This window comes from Lipotes vexillifer, unplaced genomic scaffold (assembly GCF_000442215.2).
Source record: "Lipotes vexillifer unplaced genomic scaffold, Lipotes_vexillifer_v1.1 scaffold793, whole genome shotgun sequence".
NCBI classification, from domain to species: Eukaryota; Metazoa; Chordata; class Mammalia; order Artiodactyla; family Lipotidae; genus Lipotes; species Lipotes vexillifer.
The window spans coordinates 19,448-37,688 of record NW_006774859.1 but is presented as its reverse complement, the minus strand read 5'-3'; the positions used below and the strand labels follow the sequence as shown (position 1 = coordinate 37,688).

At 35.7% G+C, this 18,241-nt stretch overlaps 1 protein-coding gene across 1 annotated transcript in view; it reads right to left on the bottom strand.

The window, feature by feature from the left end:
* The window catches only part of EYS (EGF-like photoreceptor maintenance factor), a gene marked incomplete at its 5' end in the record, with an annotated part of 885,136 nt that extends 869,728 nt beyond the window's left edge, over window positions 1-15,408 (bottom strand). Inside the window, 2 exons of the mRNA XM_007449587.1 lie at window positions 1,214-1,338; window positions 15,284-15,408. Of these exons, the coding sequence (XP_007449649.1) occupies window positions 1,214-1,338; window positions 15,284-15,408 (250 nt within the window). The remainder of the gene's footprint in view (window positions 1-1,213; window positions 1,339-15,283) is intronic.
* Between the last annotated feature and the right edge of the window lie 2,833 nt (window positions 15,409-18,241).

The following is an 18,241-nucleotide window of genomic DNA, read 5'->3' as shown; positions in this document are numbered from 1 at the left end:
ATTTCCTTGACGTGTGATTCCTTAATACTGCACCTGACTGGATACCCTCTCTAATTATTTAGCCTTAATCTTGATTAAGACTGGTCCATCTATTAATCAAATTTATAAATATATATGTTTTATTTTAAAATTTCATTTTATTTTATTTTTTATATTTTGGCAGTGGTGGGTCTTCATTGTTGCATGCGGGCTTTCTCTAGTTGCAGCGAGCAGGGACTACTCTTCGTTTCAGTGTGCGGACTACTCATTCTGGTGGTTTCTGTTGTTGCAGAGCATGGGCTCTAGGTATGGAGGCTTCAGTAGTTGTGGCATGTGGGCTCAGTAGTTATGGCTTGTGGGCTCTAGAGCACAAGCTCAGTAGTTGTGGAGCATGGGCTTAGTTGCTCCGCAGCATGTGGGATCTTCCTGGACTAGGGCTCGAACCTTTGTCCCCTGCCTTGGCAGGCAGATTATTAACCACTGCACCATGAGGGAAGCCCTATTTTTAAATTTTATATTGGAGTATAGTTGATTTACTATGTTGTGGTAGTTTCAGGTGTATGGCAAAGTGATTTAGTTATACATATATATATATACATTTTATAAATATACATTTAGAATTCCTGGCAACACAGTCATGGCAATTGCTGTTCCCTTACTATTGATATATTCATATGCTGTGGTCAGCTTTAATAAAGGATTGTGGTCAAAAGCTGTCTTTTAATAGAGATATTTCTACCAGGTAAGTCTATTCTAGTGCTAATGGAGTCACCTGTTCAAATTTGCCAAAGAAGGAGATTCATCCTCCCCAGACAAACAATATTCTGAGCTCAGCCCTGGTAACAGTGCTATGCCCTCGAGAAAAATGGAGGTTCTGCCAATACCCTGATGGTATTAAGTAATTCCTCTCTGACATTAAAAAGAAAAATGTTTTACTCAAATATAAGAATTCCTTGCCCTTTAATGTTTTAATGCATTTGGTCACTTGCACCTTTGTATAGATCAGTCTCTCAGAATGCTTTTCTCCTGAGAGGAAGGGCTGAGAGTGCATGTGATGGATGGAAGAAGGGAAGGGGAATGGTGAGAAGGCACAGTAAGTGCAGACAGAGAAGGAGAGAGGTACTGAGAGGAACGTCTCCAACCTCCGTTTGTCACCATGCAACATTCCAGTATTTCCTCTCGTTCAAAGATGATGAAAAAATGTATCACAACAAAACCCATCAGTAAGTTTTACCACAAGTCCAGGTGTGCATAAACATGGCAAGCCTTCGCCAGGTTCACTTCCTCTGCACATTCCATGAACATGTAAGTTGGAAAGGCACTCATAAAGTTCTTTCTCACAGGGATGTCCTGATCTTCCTGTTAAGCACAATAACAAAGCAGAGATTCAACTGTTAATAATAATAATAGTTGTAAGGAGAATAGCTTATATATACACACATATATATATATAGTTTCAATTCAATTCTTAATAATAATAATAGTAAGGAGAATAGCATATATACATGTATATAGTTTATATACACTCTTACTCTATGTTATAAATGTGCTAGGTATTTAATATAAATTGTTTCAATTCTCTTTATAATCATTCTATCAAGTAGCTATTATTATTATCTCTATTTCTTAGCTGGAAAAATTAAATTAAGAAAAGACAAATAATTTGCCCTAAAATCATACAGTGTGTAGAAATGGAAGCATGTATATGTAAAATAAAGTTTCAGATTGTACCTTTGGTGCCATTCTACGTTCCATATCTAAATTTCTTTACATATTTCCTTTGGAATAGATACGTAGAAGACAACGGAATAAACACACCCCATAATTCCATTTAAAATGAACCTTAAATTCAAAGGAAAGCAATTACTACAGATTTCTCAATGTGAAATGTTTTCTTGTAATACTCATGGTGTTTTACATTTAGTATTTCTTAAGCTGTAGTTCTAAAGAATACAAATATTATGTCTTTGTTCAGCTGACTATTGGCTGTAAGAATTCTCCTTAAACATGAGACCTAATTTTCCACACTAAAACACAGCGTGTTTGTCTTCTGTTTGATATTTTCCAGAATTTTAATATTAAATCAGCACCAACATTGTTAAGCTACACACACAATATCCGAGCTGTGGTTTACTGGGTGCATATTAGAAGCAGTGTGAAACCATTGATTCTTTCTTATGGGGCAACTATTTATAATAAATCAGTATGTTTAAGAACATGTTAGCCTGAATATACTATTCCACATAGGGATGAAAGGTCTACAGAAATAGCTGTCACTACTCTTTGATGACCTATGTGAACTTTAAAGCAACTTTTTAAACTTTATTTGTCTATGTATTATCCCACAGCATTTAATCTGAACTCTGGCTAGTGGGAAATTCAGTCTTATTCTTGTTCCTACTTAGCAATATATTCTCATCATTCTCCCTGATAAATTGTATGAGAAAATTAAATAAGTATTCTGGGGGGTTTAGAAATGATTTCTGTGCAATACCACATTATAAGAAGAAAAATAACAAGGCAAGTTTAAGAAATTTGGGGGACCCAGATCAAAGTTAGAAGTAGCTGCCCAAAGACCAGTCCATGACTCTCAACTTTGTAATGTTCTGTCATGTAGTGAACATCCTGTGGGCATCTCTGTTCATCAGGCTATAAGAGGTGATTCAGGAAAAACATTTTTGGAGGGCTTATAAAAACCACCACAACCAGTCATTCACATGGTTGAATCTTGCAAACATACTGTTTTGCATAACAGCAAATTCTGTAAAAACATTTACATTCTGATAACTGTCCCTATAAAAGTCAAATACACACAAACTTAATAACATCACTTAGAGATATCTACACATATAATAAAATGCTAAGGAACACTAAAGGGATGTTGAATATAAAATTCAGAATTGTTTCTGCAGGGTGGGAGATACTAATGTGTTCAGAGAGGGATATCGAGAAGGCTAAACTCATTGCTAATGTTACTTCCTGAAGCAGATGGAAGGTACACAAGGTTTATTATATTATCTTATACAATAAATATACATTATAAATTGCTTGTATATTCTTTTGATTGAATAAAACAGTCCACAATATATTTTAAACAATTAAGAATAATAATGTAGCTTTTTTCTTCCTTCTAGTACTGTGAAGGATATTACAAACTCTAAACCATAAGATAGGAAGAGGGAAAGAAAAAGAGTTCACCAGACCAGTAAAAAGACAAGGAAATTTTTATTCAAGAGTATTACAATAAAAGAAAAAAACTATTGAATTAAGGGAGAGCTATGGAACACAACTGCACTGAACCAAATGTAGGTGGAAGGGTTTTCAAGTGCTGGGATGAGCGAGTGGAAAAATGCTGGTGGATATTGGGCTGGGAATGTTGGTTAGTGTGCTCAGGCCATCTGTGTGGTTAATGGTCACTCACTGACATTAGACACACCCCTCCCTGGAGCGGAGAGAGTGTCACTGCCTCCTTCTATGGTTCCATCAAAGTGCTGACTCTCAGGTCCTTGAGAAAGACTTTCCTGGGTTGTAAAATTGGCAAAGCCTGCAAGAAATTTCCAACCTCAATGGGATGGAGAAGAATTTACAATTACTAGTTTTCTAAAGTGAATGCTGTAAAGAAAGAGAGAGTGTGCCATAGAGTCATGAAGAAGCCTGTCTAAAGTTTAGTTAAGCTGAGGGGAACAGTAAGGATGTCTTGGTCAAAATCAAGAAAATAGGATAGAATAAAAGTTAGTAGGGGTTCAGCTCAGGAAACAGAAATCACTCTAGGTTTCTAAGCAAAAGGGGCCTTAATAACAGAATAAAACACTACAATTTATTAGAAGGAAGGGCTGTATGGGTCACTTCTAGAACCACAGATTTGACTCTCTGGGAGATGCCACCTCAGTTGTAAGCAGGAAAGTGAGAAGCATAAAAGCCACAATTGAATGACTGAGTTCAAGATCCCCTTGCACTAATTGAGGGAAGCTGGGTACCCAAGAGCTGCCACCACTTCCTTCCCAGCTACCTCTCCCTGAAGCTGGTGACTCAACACAAAATTGCAGTCTTTCTGCCAGTCCTGCTTTTTAATACACAGTCAGCGATTCAATAGTGAAATCTGCTGCATAAAACCCCACATGTCCATGACCTTCTCCACCAGATGAAACTGCTAAGACACCCAGAAAAGACCTCCACGATATCCTCCAGATTTCAGGTATGTTTATATTGGTGGAACTCAATTTATATTTACAATTTCAATTTCAAGGGAGTTTAGATATTGTAGTTTTTAATGTCCTTGCCTCTGCAGTACAGAAACCACAATAAACAGGAATGGATGCTGAGTGTCAATCATACCTATTGTGGGCAAAGAATGTCATCTGCCGTATCAGTAAACAAAGTGTTACAGCCATTAAGCCAGCAGCCACTGTGGCCACCACCATCTGTGCACCTTGAGGGAATTCAGAATGGAGAAAACAGGATACAGGATTACTCGCTAGAAAACTAGATAGTCAAGGTGCATGTCAAAGAATGATTTCAATGAGCCCAGACTCTGGTGTCTTCCCATACATAGAAAAGTACTAAACCCATTAACCTGAGATGTCTGTTTTTGCTTTAATTAACAGTAATCTTTTGATGTTCTGAATACATGGTTTTTGTTGCAAAAACTCTTGTATATCCTGGCTCCTTCCTTTCCTCTTGGGAGCCGTCCCTCAGAGAGATCTGAGAAGCTGCCTCCCGGGCGTAGGTCCTCAGCAAGTACACCGAATAAAACATGATACTCAATTCTTAGGCTGTGCATTTTTTTCAGTCAACACTATCAAAAATAAATAAGATAAATGTCCTTGTACTGGTGTGGGCCAGAAAATGGAAACAGAATAAGGGACTATAAAACAGGCAAATTAAAATCCAGTAGGTAAGACTGAAAAAAGAAAAACTCACAGAGATGAAGAAAACATCCTTTGTGTCCCATATAGATTTGCTGTCCATTTGTAATAAGGTAACCAGATGCTAAAAAAATACTGTTTGGTGATTAAAATCAGTAAACCAAAAGTTTTCATTAGCAATTCAGAAAAAGTGATCAAATCATTGTGGTGTTAAACTCATAGTACTACTCTAATATCTGACATATGATAAAAATAAATAAATGCTTATAGAATGAATGTTGTCAAATAATGCACATGTAAAACAAAGATGATTTTAGATTTCAAATTATAATAAAAATAACATATTAGACTAATTTTTAAGGTGATGAACAAAACAAATCTTTAAATACATCAATATACACGACTAGAAACATTGACCAGTTTTAACACTACCATTCTCTGCTATAAAATAGCAGTTGTAATAGTTTGAGTTTGTTAATGAAAATAAAAGTCACTATTTCAAAGATTTATATATTTTAATTTCATTTCATTTTCCCTCTCAGCACCAAGTGATTTTCATCTAATCTGGGGAAAATAAAATTAAACCTAAACTGAAAATAATTCTGCCTTACTAGTTAATATATTATGTAGTAATTGGATAACATAAATTGTCTGTCTCCTTTTCTTAGTCTAATTTTAGAATATGTAAAATTGATTTTTACATCCGTATCTTCAGGAAAATATAATAGTATATACTCTCAGAGATTATTTCACTTTTCATCGTTCTTAGTTAAAAAGAAAAATTATTCTATATCTCTTGTTCTAAATACAAAAGCCTATCCCTGACTTAATAATTATGAGCATGGGTGGCAGATAGTATGTGTTTCTCAGTTTTCTTGCCCCAAGGACAATGCAGCATTTCTGCTTCAAAATGAATAATGCTATTTTAAGGGCAAAATATGTGTCTGCAGTTTATATCATTACCTATACAAACACGACTGCACCCCTCCTGAGTATAAAAAGTGTCTGGAGGCTTCCCTGGTGGCGCAGTGGTTGAGAGTCCGCCTGCCGATGCAGGGGATACGGGTTCGTGCCCGGGTCCGGGAAGATCCCACATGCCATGGAGCGGTTGGGCCCGTGAGCCATGGTCGCTGAGCCTGCGTGTCCAGAGCCTGTGCTCCACAATGGGAGAGGCCACAACAGTGAGAGGCCCGTGTACCACAAAAAAAAAAAAAAGAAAAAAAAGAAAGAAAGAAAAAAGACACAAGTGTCTGGGCACAGTGACTGCCCAATTCTGGGAGAAGCATTCACATTTGCAATACAGAGATTTTCCAACTGTCAGCTTGCTCATAATGGTAAACTTACTGAGTGGTAAACACTTTTATGTAACACTATAAATGGGAGTACTTAGGCCAAAACATAAGTGCATTTTATTTTGTAAAATAATATGAATATTTGTATTGATACTTCAATGGAAAAGAGCTCACTGGTCATTGGATTTACTGCCTAAGCAGAGGATCAGCTCTGTGATCAATACTGTCTTGTGCTGGACAAAGATCTCGTGCAGAGAGGGTGGGTGAGGTCTGAGATCCAACCTGTGCTCCACTCGTCAGACACTGCCCCTTCTTAGCCTGGAGGGAAAGGTATCTGCCTAGGGAGAGGGAGAGGGAGAGGGCCCCATGCTAACTATGGCCCTTCATGGATCAGAATCACAAATGGACTGTACTTTTCCAAGATGTGCCAAATACACCTTCTCAGATGGGGTTTCCTGGAACAAAACTAAAGAACAGAGTCTTTTAACCTACTTATACCCAGTTTAAATTTCAGTTGTGTTTTGCAGATTTGTGTGGTGAAGAAACCGACATTTAATTTTTCAAACTTTTTTCTGTTCAGAAAGTTGCAGGAGTCAAGCAGTTGTTTGACTACAGTGAAGGGGGAAGGGAGAAAAAAGACAAAAATCACAAACCTTGAGGTGCAGTTGGAGGAGGCACCCAAGATGACAACCATGGAGGAAGAGCTGTTACATGAAGACAAGAAAATTCTGAAAATTGGCCGCATGATGTGAACTTAAGGAAGATTTCCACAACTGATGAGAGTAAAAAATGGCAATAATTTATGGTACTTAACTAATTTAAAGATAGAAGTAAATACCTAGGGAAGGTAGGTTTCCATCCAGAAGTATATAAGGTAAGACTAATGGCCTGATTTAGACCAGAGCATAAGAAAGAATTATCAACATGATTTAAAGCTGGTTTCCTCTATGGATGAGAGAGATGAGGGGACAAGTATAAACCAAATAGGTCAGCATTTGTGTCTTTCTGTGCCATTTTGGAGAAGGCAAATTGCTATTAACTACTCAGAAAAGTGTTAAGTTCTCAGTTTTTGCTTATGGAAGCTTTATAGGAGCTAATCAGAGAGATCTGGAGGTTCCCTCTTCCTGAGAAATCTCACAGTGCTTAGAATTGCTAACATCCAGATTAAGCGATTAAGCTGCCACACACTGATGGACCTTATTGGTGAAGGTCTTTTTTTTTTTGGAGGGCTGTCCATTTGATTTTTTTTTAATTTTCATAAGAACATTTAACATGATATGTATCCTTTTAAAAGAAATTTAAGTACGCAATACAGTACTATTAACTATAGGTACACTGTTGTAGAGTAAGTTCTGGAACTTACTCAGCCTACATAATTGAAACTTTATGGGAAGTTGCTATTCAGTGCAGGCCCTTTTAGGGGAACATAAGAAATGAGGGTACAGCACCAGGCCAGACTTCCTGGCTGTGAATTTCAGTTTTGCCACTAATATGATATGGGGGATTACCCAAAGACTCTGGGACTACATTTCCTCATGGAAAAAATGAGATGGAAAAAATACCTTCTTCACAAGGTCATTATGAAAACTGAATAAGTGAGTACATGTAAAATAGCAGGGTGTACATGTACTAATATTGTTATTGTTACTATAATTAGTATTATCTAATTATAGCTCAAGGCCTCCCACATTTGGCCTTCAACATTTAAAATTCAGAATATGACAGAAAGAAGAGCTCAACAACAGGGAAACTTTTCAAGGATAAATGATGAAGAAAAAAATCAGACTCCTATCAAAATGAATTCATGTTGGGGGTGAGGAAAGGACTGACTACACAGTGGTGGCATGAGAACATTGTGAGGGCAGTGGCCACATGACTGGCTGTGGTGGTACCTACACAATTTTACACATTTATAAAAACTATAGTACTGCCTGTCAGAGAGTGAATTTCAATATACAAATTAGGAAACATACTGAAAAAAAGAAAAACAAACAACAGCTAACTGTGCTATTAAAGACAATGAGGAAAGAAGAAAAAAATGAAGAAAGATTGAAGGGTGACCTGCAAGCTTGAGATTATTCATTAAATAACTTCAGAAGTAGGAAGTGCTGGTGTGGTTAAGAGGCCTGGCTGGAGAGAGCCCTTGGGAGGGGACAGGGGTCTGAGAGGGTATCCATAGCACTTTCTAATAATTCGTCTGTTTGTTTTGTTGCTTACAAGGTATGTGCTCTTGTGACTTGGCTGTGAAGAATCTAAACAGAAATAGAGACACAGATGTAGAGAACAAATGTATGGACACCAAGGCGGGAAAGTGATGGGGGAGGGGTGGTGGTGGTATGAATTGTGAGATTGGGATTGACATGTATACACTAATATGTATAAAATGGATAACTAATAAGAAAAAAATATTAGAAATTATTTATAAATAATATAAATATTTATTATAAAAATAAATTAAATAAAATTCAAATATTAAAAATAATAATATAATTTTTTTAAAAAAAGGATGGCATGGTGGCCATAAGGATTTTGCTTAGTGCAGGTCTATAGCAAGTATTCAGTGAAGGACAGCTACTGGTATTGTTATTTAATCAAACTGCTTATACCAACTGTGATAACTCATTGCATTTTGAGAAATTTTAAAATAAATCTGCTTTATATGGCGGGGGGGGGAAGCCCAGAATCTAAGTCTTGCACCAAAAGTACCAGCAAGTCCTGAGTTATCACCCAACAAGGCAGATGGGTATTTTTGAGGCCTTTCGTTTCCACAGTGGACCGGATGGGCAACATTCAGAATGGGATTTTGATTGATGCTGCAGCTGTTTCAGAAGGGCCCCAGGCCTCAAGTAAATCTGAAACAAGTGGAATATTCACCTGGAGCATCAAAACTAATCTATCAACATAATAAATGGAACTAGCAATTATAAGATATGTATTGATATGGTAAAAATGACTTTAATACTTGTTTTGTTTCTTAACTGTTTTCATAGGATTATATGCATTGCTTAAGGTGGCTATCTAATGGTTTTAAATTATCAGACCTTGACAAAAATATATATATTTTAAATTCTCCAACCTTATTTCCTAGCACTCCTTACATCCAACTTTATTTTTTTTTGAATCTTATTTTACTTATTTATTTTTATATACAGCAGTTTTCTTATTAGTTACCTATTTTACACATATTAGTGTATATACGTCAATCCCAATTGATCCCACCACCACCCGCCACACCCGCTTTCCCCCTTTTGTGTCAATATGTTTGTTCTCTACATCTGTGTCTCTATTTCTGCCTTGCAAACCAGTTCATCTCTACCATTTTTCTAGATTCCACATATAGGCATTAATATACGATATTTGCTTTTCTTTTTCTGACTTACTTCACTCTGTCATTCATATCTATAGGCATTTTCACTCTGTATGACAGTCTCTAAGTCCATCCATGTCTCTACAAATGACCCAGTTTTGTTCCTTTTTATGGCTGAGTAATATTTCATTGTATACATGCACCACATTGTCTGTATCCATTCGTCTGTCGATGGGCATTTAGGTTGTTTCCATGACCTGGCTATTGTAAATAGTGCTGTAATGAACATTAGGGTGCATGTGTATTTTTGAATTATGGTTTTCTCTGGGTATATGCCCAGTAGTGGGATTGCTGGGTCATATGGTAATTCTATTTTTAGTTTCTTAAGGAACCTCCATACTGTTCTCCATAGTGGCTGTATCAATTTACATTCCCACCAACAGTGCAAGAGGGTTCTCTTTTCTCCACACCCTCTCCAGCATTTGTTGTTAGTAGATTTTCTGATGATGCCCATTCTAATAAATGTGGGATGATATCTCATTGTAATTTTGATTTGCATCTCTCTAATGATTAGTGATGTTGAGCATCCTTTCATGTGTTTGTTGGCGATCTGTATATCTTCTTTGCAGAAATGTCTATTCAGGTCTTCTGCCCACTTTTGGATTGGGCTATTTATTTTTTTGATATTGAGCTGCATGGGCTGCTTGTATATTTTGGAGATTAATTCTTTGTCAGTTGCTTCTTTTGCAAATATTTTCTCCCATTCTGAGGGTTGTCTTTTCGTCTTGTTTATGGTTTCCTTTGCTGTGCAAAAGCTTTTAAGTTTCACTAGATCTTTGTGTTTATTTTTGTTTTTATTTTCATTACTCTAGGAGGTGGGTCAAAGAAGATCTTGCTGTGATTTATGTCATAGAGTGTTCTGCCTATGTTTTCCTCTAAGAGTTTTATAGTGTCCTGTCTTACATTTAGGTCTTTAATATATTTTGAGTTTATGTTTGTGAGTGGTGTTAGGGAGTGTTCTAATTTCATTATTTTCCATGTAGCTTTCCAGTTTTCCCAGCACCACTTATTGAAGAGGCTGTCTTTTCTCCATTGTATATCCTTGCCTCCTTTGTCACAGATTAGTTGGCCATAGGTGCATGGGCTTATCTCTGGACTTTCTATCCTGTTCCATTGATCTATATTTCTGTTTTTGTGCCAGTACCATATTGTCTTGATTACTGTAGCTTTGTAGTATAGTCTGAAGTCAGGGAGCCTGATTCCTCCAGCTCTGTTTTTTTTTTTTTTTTTCCTCAGGATTGCTTTGGGTATTTGGTGTCTTTTGTGTCTGCATACAAATTTTAAGATTTTTTGTTCTAGTTCTGTAAAAAATGCCATGGGTAATTTGATAGAGATTGCATTGAATCTGTAGATTGCTTTGGGTAGTATAGTCATTTTTACAATATTGATTTTTCCAATCCAAGAACATGGTATATATCTCCATCTGTTAGTTTCACCTTTGATTTCTTTCATCAGTGTCTTGTAGTTTTCTGCATTCAGGTCTTTTGTCTCCTTAGGTAGGTTTATTCCTAGGTATTTTATTCTTTCTGTTGCAATGGTGAATGGGATTGTTTCCTTAATTTATTTTTCTGATCTTTTGTTGTTAGTGTATAGGAATGCAAAAGATTTCTGTGCATTAATTTTGTATCCTGCAACTTTACCAATTCATTGATTAGCTCTAGTAGTCTTCTGATGGCATCTTTAGGATTATACATGTATAGTATCATGTCATCCATGATAGTGACAGGTTTACTTCTTTTCCACCGATTTGGATTCCTTTTATGTCCTTTTCTTCTCTGATTGCTGTGGCTAAAACTTCCAAAACTATCTTGAATAATAGTGGTGAGAATGGACATCCTGTTATGTTCCTGATCTTACAGCAAATGCTTTCAGATTTTCACTTTTGAGAATGATGTTTGCTGTGGGTTTGTCATATATGGCCTTTATTATGTTGAGGTAGGTTTCCTCTATGCCCACTTTCTGGAGAGTTTTTATCATAAATAGGTGTTGAATTTTGTCAAAAGCTTTTTGTGCATCTACTGAGAGGATCACAGTGTTTTTAGTCTTCAATTTGTTAATATGGTATATCATGTTAAGTGGTTTGCATTTCTTGAAGAATCCTTGCATCCCTGGTATAAATCCCACTTGATCATCGTGTATGATCCCTTTAATGTGCTGTTGGATTCTGTTTGCTAGTATTTTGTTGAGGATTTTTGCATTATATTCATCAGTGATATTGGTCTGTAATTTTCTTTTTTTGTACTATCTTTGGTATCAGGATGATGGTGGTCTTGTAGAATGAGTTTGGGAGTGTTCCTTTCTCTGCAAGTTTTTGGAAGCATTTGAGAAGGATGGGTGTTAGCTCTTCTCTACATGTTTGATAGAATTCACCTGTGAAGCCATCTGATCATGGACTTTTGTTTGTTGGAAGATTTTTAATCACAGTTTCAATTTCAGTGCTTGTGATTGGTCTGTTCATATTTTTTATTTCTTCCTGGTTTAATCTTGGAAGTTTATACCTTTCTAAGAACTGTCCATTTCTTCCAGGCTGTCCATTTTATTGGCATAGAGTTGCTGTAGTAGTCTCTTATGATGCTTTGTATTTCTGTGGTGTCCAATGTAACTTCACCTTTTTCATTTCTAATTTTATTGATTTGAGTACTCTCCCTCTTTTTCTTGATGATTCTGGCTAAAGGTTTGTCAATTTTGTTTATCTTCTCAAAGAACCAGCTTTTAGTTTTATTGATCTTTGCTATTGTTTTCTTTGTTTCTATTTCATTTATTTCTGCTCTGATCTTTATGATTTCTTTTCTTCTACTAACTTTGGAGTTTGTTTGTTCTTCTTTCTCTAGTTCCTTTAGATGTAAGATTAAATTGAGTTTTTTCTTGTTTCTTCAGGTGGTATTGAATTGATATAAACTTCCCTCTTACAACATCTTTTGCTGCATCCCATAGGTTTTGGATTGTCATGTTTTCATTGTCATTTGTCTCTAGGTGTATTTTAATTTCCTCTTTGATTTTGTCAGAGATCCCTCGGTTATTTAGTGAAGTATTGTTTAGCCTCCATATATTTGTGCTTTTTACGTTTTTTCCTTGTAATTTATTTCTAATCTCATAGCGTTGTGGTTGGAAAAGATGCTTGATAGGATTTCAATTTTCATAAATTTACCGAGGCTTGATTTATGACCCAAGATGTGATCTATCCTGGATCATGTTCCATGTGCCCTTGAGAAGAAAGTGTAATCTGCTGTTTTCAGATGGAATGTCCTCTAAATATCAATTACATCTATCTGGTCTATTGTGTCATTTACAGCTTGTGTTTCCTTATTAATTTTCTGTCTGGATGATCTGTCCATTGGTGTTAGTGAGGTGTTAAAGTCCCCTATTATTATTGTGTTAGTTGATTTCCTCTTATATCTGTTAGCATTTGCCTTATGTGTTAAGGTACTCCTATGTTGGGTCATAGATATTTATAATTGTTATATCTTCTTCTTGGATTGATCCCTTGATCATTATGTAGTGTTCTCCCTTGTTTCTTGTAACACTCTTTATTTTAAATCTATTTTATCTGATATGAGTATTGCAAGTCCAGGTTTCTTTTGATTTCCATTTGCATGGACTATCTTTTTCTATCCCCTCACTTTCAGTCTGTATGTGTCCCTTGGTCTGAAGTGTGTCTCTTGTCGACAGCATATATATAGGTCTTGTTTTTATATCCATTGAACGAGCCTGTGTGTTTTGGTTGGAGAATTTAATCCATTCACATTCAAGGCAATTATCAATATGTTTATTCCTATTACCATTTTCTTAATTGTTTTGTGTTTTTTTTTTTTTTTTTTGTATGTTCTTTCCTTTTCTTATGTTTCCTACTTCTAGAAGTTCCTTTAGCCATTCTTGTAGAGCTGGTTTGGTGATGCTGAATTATCTTAGCTTTTGCTTGTCTGTAAAGCTTTTTATTTCCCCATAGAATCTGAATGAAATCCTTGTTGTGTAGAGTAATTGTGGTTGTAGTTTCTTCCCTTACATCTCTTTAAATATATGGTGCCATTCACTTCTGGCTTCTAGAGTTTCTGCTGAGAAATCAGCTGTTAACCTTATGGGAGTTCCCTTGTATTTTATTTGTCTCTTTTCCCTTGTTGCTTTTCATAATTTGTCTTTAATTTTTGTCAATTTGATTACTCTGTGTCTCAGCATGTTTATCCTTGGGTTTATCCTTTATGGGACTCTCTGCACTCCTTGGACATGGCTGGCTATTTCCTTTCCTTATTAGGGAAGTTTTCTACTATAATCACTTCATATATTTTCTCAGGTCCTTTCTCTCTCTCTTCTCCTTCTGGGGCCCTTATTATGTGAATGTTGTTGCATTTAATGTTGTCCCAGAGGTCTCTTATGCTGTCTTCATTTCTTTTCATTCTTTTTTCTTTAATCTGTGCTGCAACATTGAATTCCACCATTTTGTCTTCCAGGTCACTTTTCCTTTCTCCTGCCTCAGTTATTCTGCTATTGATCCCCTCTAGTTTATTTTTCACTTCAGTTATTGTATTGTTCATCTCTGTTTGTTTGTTCTTTAATTCTTCTAGGTGTTTTTTGTTTAATTCTTCTAGGTCTTTGTTAAACATTTCTTACATCTTCTTGATCTTTCTCTCCATTTTTTTCTGAGGTGCTGGATCATCTTCACTATCATTTTTTGAATTACTTTTCTAGAAGGTTGCCTATCTCCACTTCATTTAGTTGGTTTTCTGGGGTTTTATCTTGTTCCTTCATCTGGTACATAGCCCTCTGCCTTTTCATCTTTTCTAACTTTCTGTGAATGTGATTTTCATTCCACAGTCTGCAGGATTGTAGTTCTTCTTGCTTCTGCTGTATGAAAAAGATATTTTGGGGGGGAAAATCAAAAGCTTTCAAATGGTATTTATTTCTTCTATCAGAGCATTGTAAGTTTTATTCCACTTCTTTTATCTGTAAGAATTATTGGCTGTTATTTCCTCTGGGGGTTCAAATAACCAGGAGCCCAGACTCTGGGGTATCCACAAGTTATCTTAAGTCTTCTCTGGGGCTTGTGAATAATGAGAATTCTTTTTTAGTGACCAAAAATATCCCCCACATATATTCTTGTGAGATTATTATTGCTCAAGGAAATTCACATATTCAACATAATTTTGGGGTGGATGAAACTAAATTTTGAAGGTAAGATGAGTGATAGAAGTCACAGGTAGAAAGCAACAAATCTGAAAGTTTAGAAAACTAGAGGAAGGAGAGGGAAGAAGATTCCTGGACACAACTTGTTTATATTAGTATACAGTTAAAGATAATATGAGCAAAGGCAGAAATGGCCCAAAAGACCTGTTGGTAATAAAAAATTTCCCCTTGAATAAAATCATTTCACCCAACAAGTCCATCTCTATACTGATGATCATTGGCAGTAATAATAATGTAAATATTAAGGAGCCAGTTTTCACAAAGGACTTGTTGTGCACCAGACACAATGGATATAGATAAAGATCAGGAATTTGAAGCTTACATAAATTTTGAAAATACCTGCAGTGAGATACCATGATCTAAGCACCAGGATTTCTTGCTGATAGCCTAAAGGATTGATTACTAGTATCATTGAAAAACAATTTCATATTTTTTAAGTGTGATCATCACTAAGAAGCTGGTTGATAGTCAACAACATTATTAGTGAGTTGATTGTCAAAATTATATTGTACAAACACACACATATACCATACACATATATAAATACATATATTTTGTAAATAAATGTGACATTTGCACGATCATTACTTTTTCATAATTACCTTGTTGACATTTGCAAATATATCCATTGGTGTGATCCTCACAGTTCACACCATTTAGACATGGTGATGAAGAACTTTCATTTATGTTAATTTCACAAAAATTTCCAGAAAATCCAGGGAGACATCTAAGAAAGAAAAGTGAAAAATACATATCTCTATATAATACACATGAGTCCATATTGTACAGTTAATATTTGCCAAATTAAGAATAAAATTAAGGACATGAGGTAGTCATTTATTTATTATTAAGGACATGAAGTAGTCATTTATTATAAAATTAAGGACATGAAGTAGTCATTTATTATCCACTACTATTTATTAGTAATTGATTTATGCGAGATAATTTAATGGATATCTATTAGTATTTTCAGTGAAATTAAGGCCAATTTATCTAAAAGCAACCATAGCCACAAAGAAAAAGGGAAAATAAAAAGACTCAGGTATTCATAGAGCTAAATCGCTATAGACTTTACTCTTTCCATTCTATTTTAAACATAGGTAGCTTGGTATATACATATGTGTGCATGAATGAATGTATGTATGTACTATAAAATACCTACGCCTGTACTATAGAAAATATTGACTAAGGTTGATTATAGGATAGTCAGTAAACTTTTAAAATAAGGGTAAGCACTGTGTGTGCTGGGGCTCAGTCTCACCTTTCTCTATTTTCTTCTCTCACTGAGTGTATGTTGTACTTAGTGATTCACTGCTAAATGATGGTCAAAATATGCCTTCTCTTCCTTCTCTCTTTACTTTTCTTGGTCTAGCCAGCTGCTCTGTAGTAAGGATACTCAGACAACACTGTGGAGATGGTTACATGGAGAAGAACTGAAGCCTCTGGGCAACAGCTGCATGAGGGATATTTTAGACCCAGTAAAGTCTTCATACGATTGTAACCCAACTGACATCTTGGTTGTAACCTAATGAGAGGTCCTGAGACAGAACCACCCAGATGAGCCACTCCTAAACTCCTGAGCCACAGAATAATAAGTAATTAATAAAAAAGTGCTGCTGTTTCAAGCCATTGGATTTGGGGAATAGTTTATTACACAGCAACAGGTAACTATGAGGAACTTCTGAAGATCTAGGAAGAAGGCACATCAGAGTTTTCCCTGGAATCTTTGAGAGATGGAGCAGCTGTACATTGCCTCTTGTCTACTTTGGTCAAGGTTGCCCTCAGTGCATTAGCCTACCCACATGTCTGGGCTGATTTGTGGGTGGTTATCCTCCATGTGTCCCCAATAAGATCCCTCAGCTTCCGAAAAAGTCCAAGACATAAAAGCAGAAACAGCTGAGGTGAGATCTAGTGGTATGGCTAGGGAGTGTCCAGCACAGCTGTTATGGGATGATAACCAACAAAAGCACCTGCTGTATTTGCTACATGTGGAGCCCAACCTACTGTGTATGTTAAATAAGTTTTCAAAATAAATGGAGGAAGGAATTTAATGCACTTCAACTACACTGAGATCTTATGTTAAGAGAAATTTTTTCTTCCATATTCTACTTTTAGGAATAACTCATTTAACATAAAAAAGTAGACTGTTATTTGGGGAATTATTTTTAAGAGATAATAAGCAAATAATCAGAACCAACTTGGGCATAGAAACTTATCTAAATCTATTATAAATTTTATCACTATGCCTATATAACTCTATTGTGATTAGAACTATTTTCTCAAAGCAAATACGCATTATTAAGAAAGCTTGCATATTTACAGTATACTGTGATATTCCAGTTAGCAAACATTATATAATTAAGGCTAGCTAAATGTCCTACCTATGTGCTAGGTACTTTGGAAGGTCATTTGCATCCATCTGTCAATCCCCAGAACACAATCCAAGACTGACAATATTTTTAGGCTACCAGTAATTGGAGCCTTCTCTCTGGCCTGAGTTTAAATTAAAAATAATTCACTTGGCAGGCACAATTTTAGTAGATTCCATAGTAAACATAGTGTTCCCATGGCAAGAGTCAGTCTAAATCCTGACCCACAAATGAACCCAGTTATGAAAGAAGATTCTGACTAAATCTCTTTAAAGTTTTGTTTCACTTAAAGATCCAAAATTTCTAGTGCTAGAATGGCTTAAGCAAAGTATTCAAGAGGTAGTGAGTTGTATTCTGCAGGCCCCATCCAATGTTAAAGAGCACACAACTTCAGGAGGCAACCTACCTGGTATTTCAAAAGCTCTATTGACAACAAGTAAATTAAGTTGAACCATCATTATTTTTTTAATACTTGCAAAGCATCAAGTCTTTTGCCATAGTGTTATTATAATGCTATTAACTATTCTCTTCTTCTTCCACTCATTGGATGGCATTCTATTGATTGCAGAAATCCATGAACATTCTAACCCATCTCCTAAACACTTGACCATAACTTTTATTTTGTCAAAAATTTTTCCCCCTTATATGGGAAATTTCCAAGTTTCTTAACTCATTCATTATAAAGCATAATTTCCAGATTTCTGGCTATCATGACTACACGTCTCTGGAAGAACAGTTTCTTCCAATAAGCAGATTTCCCCTCCTACCCTCCATCCCAATATTACATTTAAAAGATGTTTTATTCTTTGTGGACATTTGTCTAAGTATGTGGACACACAGTATGTATGCTGCTAGAGAAATTAAGGCTCTTTTCACAGGGAAATGTTTTACACTACTTCTTTTGGGGAACGAACAGTAATTATGTTTGAGGAGGCAACATGCTAGAGCTGTTTAGCATCCTAAGTTTTTACATTTCAAATGTGTTTTATTTCAATAACTGTTTACACGTAAGCCATTTGGTATATATGTGTATTTTTGTGTGTGTGTATGTATGTATATATATGAAATGGAGGCTCAGGAGGTTATACAGTATAAAACAAAACCAAGATTAAAGGAGACCAGGATTTCACATTAAATAGTGAAAAAAAATGATTTTTAAACAGTAAAATATATACATTTCTAAAGTTTATC